Genomic DNA, 9,430 nt, shown 5'->3' on the forward strand with positions numbered 1-9,430 from the left:
CAAAATAGCATTGTGTAGGAAAAATATATAATTAATTTGGGCTTTAGAGCATTTGATCTTTTTTTTCCTTCTTATTTTAAACCAGTATTAATTTTCAGGTGACTGCTATATATTGTGTTCTCGAATATTTCTATTGTAAAACATTTGTAATCTACCTATTAAATCTTGTGTGATTTAATATTTGTAGTTCTCAATGCACAGATCCTAAATAACTTAAGGGTTATATTTAATGGAATATCCACACTAATTCTTTTTATTTATTTATTTATTTATTTATTTATTTATTTATTTATTTATTTATTTATTTATTTATTCATTTTTACAGATGGAACATGAATAGACTGGGCTTGGACCACAACAGAGCAAATTTTCTGTCCTATAAATCATTAATTTGTTCTTTATGTGTAGTTTAATATGTGTTACAAATTGTGTAAACATGTGTGACTGTTTTGTTATTTTCCTATCGATTTGAATTTAGGTGGAAAGAACGTTGCAGGAATGTTATGCTAACCTTCAAATAACATTCTGCCAACATAAAAAAAAAACCTGGACATTTGAACGTTTTTGGAATGTTCCAAAATGATGTTTATACAATGTTGCATCTGTAATAAAATTGAGGTAGAAAGAACGTTGCAGGAATGTAATGCTAACCTTAAAATAACGTTCTATCTGGGGTAATGTATATGTGACAAGTGAAGAAAAAAAGTCTCTTCTTGTTCACCAATATTATTTGTCTCTGATATACCAGACTGGCAATTGAACACTGACAGTTATGACTAGTGAAAATCAGACAATAGATGTTGTGTGCTGGAATAGGACTTTATAAATGTTAAGATGTTTTTTTTAGCCAGTGGCCTTGATGTAAACATCACCCTTAAGCTGCCAAAGAATATAGTGGAACATAATTAAGCTCTACAGTATAACTGGGTATCACTATAGCAGTATAAGGGTACATGCATGTTGTTTGCATGTTAGCAAACAACATGATATTTTTGCTGGCAATCAGATCAACACATTGGTCATGAATCGACGAAGGAACTCGCGCGCGACCCGAGAACAAACCGTGCACGCGCACAGTCGGCGCATTTGATACCGCGTGGTCATCTCATCATCTGAGACACGGAAGGTCAGCGACTAGTCAGGATCCTTATTAGTGTTTGTGTTCTGAATCGCAACACTGAATTGGAGACTAACCAGGTGAAAATTCCTACTCACGGCCGCGCACTCATCCGCATCATCATTACCACCACATCACCATTATTAAGGTAAGTCTAAATAGGAATTACAGCACATTCCTGAAAAAAATAAATAAATGCATCCTCCATCTTTCATTGCTAAAACAGGTTATGCCTGTGGGTCGATTGTGTGAATGACCGATTTGAAGCGTCATTGCAGGAGAATGCGTAAATGGGAATCGCACTGCGAAATTCTCCGAGGTGTTACCTCACCTTATTTCCGCCTGTACATGTGCACTTTTGTTTACCATGTAATGCATCATTGTGGGAATAAACGCCCCATACACCGTTTAACATTGCGGATCTGAAGGGTTTATGGGAAATAATCAGACTTGTATTATTATTATTATTTTGCTGGTGCTGTTACATAATGCTGCATGGGTGGATGGATGGATATCCTACAATCCAAACAAACCAAACGCTTTGTTTTCCGATCTGTTTAATCTCCTGTCTATTTAAAATTTCTAATCGCACTCAATTCTGTGACAATGCACTACAACACGACTTGCGTGTTTCCAGGTAACTGATCCAGATCAAGAAGAAACAGGAGAGCAACCATGTCATTGTATCCGTCTTTAGAAGACCTGAAGGTGGATAAATTTATTCAGGTAAGGCTTCTTGTGTCTTGTAAGTGTGATGTAAAAAGCTCTATGTCACATCAGCATACAGTGCAAAATCCTGCATTCCTTCTTGAACATGTTCCTGCTGCAGGCAAGGAACACTCCTACATCCAGTCCATTTAAAGCCCCACCCCTGGCACTCCCGGACCCCACCTCCTATCAATCTAGCTCACCACACACTGGGGCAAAGGTGGAGGAAATTGGAGCAGGTCAGACACTGAAACCTTCCAAATGCTTTATCATTTTATTGTTTACATTTCTATTTGATTGTATTTATAATGAATCTCTCTATGGACAGATGCCTCTGGAAGTTTGTACCCTCAGCTGAGTGAGTTTATGGGCCTGAATCTTAATATTGAGGCAATAAAAGCATTTTCTACAGTCCCCGAGCAAAGTAGTGGAGTAAGTCTCTATATGTAACTATATGTAAGTTGTTCTACATTGTTATTATTTACCTTTATTTTACCAGGAAGTCCCATTAATATCACTGCTCTCTTTTAAAAGTGAGACATGGCCACGGTGCAACTACATGGCTCAAATAAAATGCACAGTCTATAGAAGAGTTCTTCTGCTGTTCACAGGCTCTCAGTGTTTATTCGTCTGGAACAAACTGGGCAGTTGCTCCGATAACTGGCAACGATATGGGATTGAAGAGGGCTGAGATTCGGCAGGGCGTTAGAGAGGTGGTGCTCTGTAAAGACATGGACGGCAAGATCGGCCTTCGCCTCAAGGCCGTAGACAATGTAAAATGGATTCATAAATCATGCCATCATGCGACACACCCAGACTTTACTAAGACAATATTTTTTTGGAACCATTTATATCAGTAGGAAAAAAGTACAGTGCAGTTACAGAAATCTTTACTAACGAAAGCAATTATTATTATTAGCAATTCAAGTGAAAAAAAATAAAATGTTGTACAGTTTATCTGCATCTGTACGCCTGCATATTCATGCCATTATTTCATCCACCGAACATGTAGCCGCAGCACAATGCATAAAGCCATGCAGATATGGATCAAGAGCTTCAGTTGATGTTCACATCAAACATCAGAATTTACCTGTGGCTTTGTTTGTGAAATAGAGTTTTTGAAATATTAAAACTTAACCTATCTGGCATCAATATACGTGACGTATATATTGATGCCAGATAGGTTAAGTTTTAATATTTCAAAAACTCTAGCTAAACATAAAACAATGATTGAGTGACAGTTCTGTACGTGGAAATGGCAATGTTGATAAGAAAAGTCAGAGGAAACTGGCCAAAATAATTAGAGCTGCCAGGAAGAATATTTGAACTCAATCACTATTTAAAACCATTTAGAGCAGAAAAGCATCCCGGCATGCAAAAACATTAAAACCTTAAGGTGTATGAGCTACATTGCCGCTTTGGTGTTTGCTCTTATCAGCCAACAAGACGAACCTCAGACTGTTGTGAGAACAGACTTGACAAAACTGGATTTGTATCTGCATGAGTTCATTTATTGTGATGCTGCCACATGATTAGCTTATCAGATAACTACATAAATGTGCAGGTGTGTAGAGTATGTGTTCATAAATTGACAGTGAGTGTACTTCATTATAATTGCAATATTGCTGATCACAGGTTACTGATCCATAATCCAGAACCTGACAAGATCATAAATGTCTAAATTACTGCATGTTATTGGTCAGTGCTAAAATGGCTGATTCTGTTATTCAGGGGTTGTTCGTACAGCTGGTACAAGTGAACACTGCAGCCGCATTAGGAGGACTCCGCTTTGGTGATCAGATTCTGCAGATCAATGGAGAGTCCTGTGCTGGCTGGAGCAGTGACCGTGCACACAAGGTTCTGAAGAACGCCAGTCCTGAGAGAATAACGCTAGCTGTACGAGACAGGTAAACACAATTCTTATCTTAAGGACGTAATTTGGTAGTTGGTGTATCCGGTAGTCATGAAAATAAAACACACATTTTTTATTCATGAGAATGAGATTGGATCAGCTGAATTATTAATAAGTGTCCAGGAACTGGATATTTTAACATCTTCAAAAGGACACAGCAATACTGAGAGAGCAAGGCTAGAAGGTAGTAGCTATCCATTTTCGAAAAATGTTGAAATCTATTTTCTATTTTAATTGTTGGTTTATTTCCACAAAATCAAGGCAAAAGAGATGCAAAAGCAAATGAGCAAACTATCTTTCGATTCGTTTTCATTAGTGTTCATTAATTACTTATCAGCTTTCACAGATCACTCAGAAATGTGGTTAATATAAGACCAGGGTTAGCTGTTCCATGGCAAACTGTCAGTTGGAAGATGTTTACATGCCAAGACATCAGTACCTGGTTGGTTTGCTGTGTCAGTGAATGCTGTAGTACAAAATGAAAAACTATAGTCTGCTGTTTATCCAGGGCACTATACATGTGCATCTCAATAAATTAGAATATCATTAAAAAGTTGATTTATTTTAGTAATGCAATACAAAAAGTGAAACCCGTATATTATATAGATTCAACACACACAGACTGATACTCAGAAAATTAGATATTATATAATTTAATATTGGAGACTCGTGTTGTCACACCCTATTCAGCTAAAATAAATCAACTTTTTCATGATATTCTTATTTATTGAGATGCATGTGTAACTGTAGTATGCCATTGATATAAACATAGTGTAATGAGGGCATTATAATTTATGCTCCAATGAACCTTTTACCATTAATAACATTATATGTATACATTTGTTAATTAAGTTTAGTGACACATTTGAGGACAATTTGGTAGTATGGTTGGGGAAAGATCACTTCACATACAAAGGAAAGCAGACTAATCTTTATCCTATGATCACATTTTTCTATCCTGAATAGAGTACTTTCTTCCAGGATGACACTGCCTCCATTCACAGGCCAAAATCATATGCTATAGTTTTTCCAGTTGCCAAATCTCAACCCAATTGTACACACATGAGTGTGTTAGATATAAGAATGTGTTATTTGTTAGATATACTGTACATGTTTTAGAAATAAGAATTGTGTTTGTCACTCTAATAAAGTTTGAGATACTTTTGCACTCTATTCCAAAGTTGTTTTTCTGGTTGCCCAATAACGTATTAAAACACTTTTTAGAATGCAACTCATAATGGACAAGTTAGGTTGTCTAAATCTCTTAGACCAGTGGTCTCAAACTCAAATTGGCTGGGGGCCATTGCTGTGATTGAAATCTCATTGGAGAGCCATTTTAACATTTAGGCAAAACAAGAAAGCGCAATATTTCTGAAAGTTTACTTTATTCGATTATTAACATATTTTTGTCACACTTAAAAAATGGAAACAGCAGTATATATATATATATATATCGTCTTTCTGATACTTCTCATACTGTTCTCCATGTTTACTCGAGTAATGACGTTTAATATTATATTCCTTTAGAACGGCGACTTTTTCTTTGCATATCAGACATATCCACGAATAAATACTGCATGTTTTTTTTTGTTTTTTATTTATGGAATCATGTTTTTGTTTCAATTTAATATGAAGGGGTAATTTTAGTATAAAGCAAATAGAAAATATAATGATTATGTTTTTATTTTTTACATCAGTTGCAGGCCGGAGGGAGGGGGAGGGGGTCGTATATGGCAATTTGAGACCACTGCCTTAGACCTTAATCTCATGTCCAGTATAAGATAATACAAGTTTTAAGGTGAATAATGAATCAGAAAGGGCATGGTATTGAAATGTGTCTTAGAGATTTATGTGTTGTTTTTTCAGGCCACTGGAGCGCGCTGTCACTCTGCATAAGGACATGAGTGGGCAGCTTGGGTTTATCTTTAAGAAGGGCAGAATCACATCCATAGTGAAGGACAGCTCTGCAGCTCGTAATGGACTGCTCACTGATCACCAGATCTGTGAAATCAATGGTCAGAATGTGATTGGACTGAAGGTGAATCGCTCTCTCTCTCTCTCTCTCTCTCTCTCTCTCTCTCTCTCTCTCTCTCTCTCTCTTGCTCTCTCTCTCTAATCAGCCTGATGAATCTGCATTAAGCATACATACATAATCCTTTTTTTGGGGGGGGGGGGGGGGGGGTGTATGCCCTCATAGTTAATTTCTCAGTTAAAAAACACTTGGGGCATTTTAGGTTACAACTGACAATATGGGATTCCATTATAAGAGCTATTAAAGAATGTAGGTCCTCCAAATGGTGGAGTTAAATTTAGTGTCTCTTTGGAGAATTTCCAGCATTTTTATAACAGATTACAGAGAACCCTAAGATATACATGTTCACAATATTTGTCATCCCCCCCCCCCCCCCCCCCCCCTTGAAAGGTAATGCAGTCACAAAATTAAAACATCTTGACACTTCTAAAATACAAGTGCACAAATCAATGATTGTCTGTCCTTTACTTTCCTTTGCTTGTCAGGACTCTCAAGTGTCAGACATCCTCAACACTAGTGGGAATGTTGTGACTGTGACTGTGATGCCAGTGATGATCTTTGAACACATGATGAAAAGGTAAATTGGGGGTTAAACAATATTTAGTTAAACAAGAGTACTCCACATACCACCATATTTATCTATTTATCATACCACCATATATATATATATATATATATATATATATATATATATATATATATATATATATATATATATATATATATATATATATATAATATTATATATTATAAATATTACTTGCTTTCTTTCCACAGGATGTGCAACAGCATAGTGAAATCTCTAATGGACCACTCTATTCCTGAGGTGTGATATAGACTGACCCAAACCTGAACCACAATGGGCTTGTTTCACGTGCACAACAACAACGAGAATATGGCGTACACATGCACACTGTGCTTTTGATCAGTTTAATACAAAAATTGGAACCGTGAGAGCCATTTCTCTCTTTTTTCTCAGTATTTCTCTCTTTTCTCAGTATTTCTCTCTTTTCTCAGTATTTCTCTCTTTTGTCATTAATGAATAAACGCTATTATGTTATGTTATTTTATTATTTAATGCAGAATCGTTTTCAAAACTCAATAGTTTCACTGATGTAAAGTAAAAACGTATGTGTCATGCAAATATTCACACAATTACTTACTTGTATTCAAATTTCCTTAGTAAGTAAAAAAGTTCATTGGATTACATTTTTCTTGTACATACTCTGATTTGCATTGCTAATTTCATGCTTATTTATTCATTTTATGGCTCTCTGCCTAAGAGCACACATCTACCCAACATTACAATACCATTAGAAATATTTTTTAACTTGTATTTATTTGTCAAGTAATTGCATTGGTCTCATCATAAAATCTGATGAACAAACTAAGCCACAATTTACAAGAAACTGTAAAACTATGCATAGTTGCTGCAACATACATAAAAAATAATTATTGTAAGAAATAAAAAATATCTTATAAGATTTCAAGTACAGGTAAAATTAATAATATATAAGTCTTTAATTTTTAAATTTATTTTATGGGGCTTTATAAATTCATTATATAGCTGCTATAAAGCTTTTACTCACACCCATCAATACTGTGTTAATATTAGTTGGAATAAAATATGCTGAATATGAGAACTTGGTTTTTACAAATTCAAAGGAGTAACATATTTTCTGTTCATGGTAGGTATATATTTGTCAATGTTTTTTTGGTTCATGTGAACAAAATTATTTTGATTTAGTATTGTATAAATAGTTTTAAGACTACTAAATTATATCAAGAAAGCAAAAAAACAAACAAAAAAAACCTATTGATTTAGCATGTCCAGGATGCCCATATTGTCTAATGATGGTGTGTTTTGATATTTCCACTAAAATAAAAATGTAATAGAAAAAAAAAATCATAAAGTGTGTGGGATTTTTTTGTAAGAACAGCAATTGTCCTGACAAAAAGCTATTGTCAGGACTGTGCAGTATGCTCTCTGCAGAGGAAATTTTGTATATATGTATATGTGTAAAGTAAACAAAATTCACGGTTCAGGACCTACCTTGGTTTTTAAGTCACGGTTCAGTTCAACTTCAGTACAGTTAGAGGGAAAAAATTGCTTTTTGCTTATTTATTAACGCAGTTATTATTTTTATTAACATTAACATCAACAGTTTAAAATTTTGAAACAAAAAATGTAAAATAAAATGTCTGTATGTTTAAATTATATGAATTTTTTTATATTTTATAAATTAAATATATAAAAATAAATCAAATTAATGAAAGACACTTCATTATATTAATTTAATTGAGTAATCAGTTAAATAGGCACAAATTATATTGTTCAAATAAAATTAAATAAACTGAAAAAAAGAAATAGACATTTGTTAGACCCATATGGGTAATAACATATGGGTGTGTGTTTGTGTTTTACATTTAATATTAAATTTTCTAAAGATATGCTCTACATAACTGCCCTACTTAACTGTTTTACTTATTTCAGCATACTTTAACAAATGTCTTCAATCCTTCCATGCTTCATTCGTTCACTCCCTCGATATGCCGAATTGTCAGGATTTTCTCTTTTTAAGAGAAATTCTTGAAGTTGGACATAAAATGCTAATGAATCCATATCGCTAGCATTGGCGATGGCAGGAATTGGCTCAATTTCACTCATGCGCAAAACGACGTGTTACAAATTGTATTTCAGTGCACTACAAATTGTATTTTCAGTATGGAGTGAGTAGCCACAGTGACACTGCACTAACTGTAGTTTCTTTATACCTCTGGGCATGTTGTGTATGTTCTCAAGTTTAATAATAATAATAATAATAAAAATTCCCTTAAAGTGCAAGGAGAAGACTAAACAAAATTGCATTCAGTAATTCAACCGAAAGCCCGGTACCAAAAGAAATTCAGTACGAAAAAGTGTACCATTACACCCCTAATATACATATAATATATTTGTTACACATTATTGGTCACTATCCAAATATTAAAAGTATAGCGCATCTAATAATTATATAAATAAATTTTTACAGATGCAAATATAAAAAAAACAAAACAATGCATCACAATACAAATGCCATATATATATATATATATATATATATACTAGCTGAAAGTACTTGTGCTTCGCTATGGAAGGCAGAACGCTAAGCAATATGGCAATAAGCAGTAAGCACTGAGCAGGACTGGATGATCAGAGATCAGAACGTAACGTCAACAAATAACGTACTCCCCCTTTGTAGTACCGATACAGGGCAAACTACTTTGAAAATCATTTTTATCGTGCATCTAACATCTAATAAGAAACAATGTACTAAGTTTCTTTAGGATCCGTAATGTTATTTCGAAGAATTTACAATGCGTGAGAAATCGCGTTTTTCGTGTGTTAGCCGCGATCCAGGCCGAATTTTTCAAAACCCTTTCTTAGTGAGCACCTAAGACCCAAGAGGAAGGTATGTTCCAAATTTCATTGCAATCTGTTCAGTGGTTTTTGAGATTTCGTGATGAGCAAGTGAGTCAGTCAGTGGTATTTGAGCTTTATATATATATATATATATATATATATATATATATATATATATATATATATATATATATATATATATATATATATATATATATATATATATATAGTCAGAGCAGGCAGTTGCCTAGGTTTGAA

General features: G+C 34.2%; 1 protein-coding gene across 2 annotated transcripts; it reads left to right on the forward strand.

Moving 5' to 3' along the window:
* Positions 1-859: 859 nt before the first annotated feature.
* Positions 860-7,675, forward strand: sdcbp (syndecan binding protein (syntenin)). Of its 2 annotated transcripts, XR_014533780.1 has the most exons (10): positions 864-1,265; positions 1,755-1,843; positions 1,947-2,064; positions 2,154-2,257; positions 2,437-2,598; positions 3,557-3,732; positions 5,604-5,775; positions 6,255-6,346; positions 6,547-6,747; positions 6,787-7,675. XR_014533780.1 is itself a non-coding variant. In XM_083542220.1 (9 exons), the coding sequence occupies exons 2-9, from the start codon at positions 1,793-1,795 to the stop codon at positions 6,599-6,601; spliced, it is 930 nt and encodes a 309-aa protein (XP_083398346.1). In that variant the 5' UTR covers positions 860-1,265; positions 1,755-1,792; the 3' UTR covers positions 6,602-7,675. The 2 variants fall into 2 exon arrangements, 1 of the variants encoding a protein (XP_083398346.1); XM_083542220.1 differs by having other exon boundaries at positions 860-1,265; positions 6,547-7,675.
* The last annotated feature ends 1,755 nt before the right edge of the window (positions 7,676-9,430 follow it).

Source organism: Silurus aristotelis (assembly GCF_946808225.1).
Source record: "Silurus aristotelis genome assembly, chromosome: 5".
Taxonomy (NCBI): Eukaryota; Metazoa; Chordata; class Actinopteri; order Siluriformes; family Siluridae; genus Silurus; species Silurus aristotelis.

Excerpts from the sequence above, each read along its gene's own strand:
- sdcbp (XM_083542220.1), top strand. The coding sequence starts at position 1,793 with ATGTCATTGTATCCGTCTTTAGAAGACCTGAAGGTGGATAAATTTATT. Across the intron at positions 1,844-1,946 it reads AGGTGGATAAATTTATTCAG|GCAAGGAACACTCCTACATC; the intron begins GTAAGGCTTCTT and ends TTCCTGCTGCAG. Across the intron at positions 2,065-2,153 it reads GGTGGAGGAAATTGGAGCAG|ATGCCTCTGGAAGTTTGTAC; the intron begins GTCAGACACTGA and ends CTCTATGGACAG.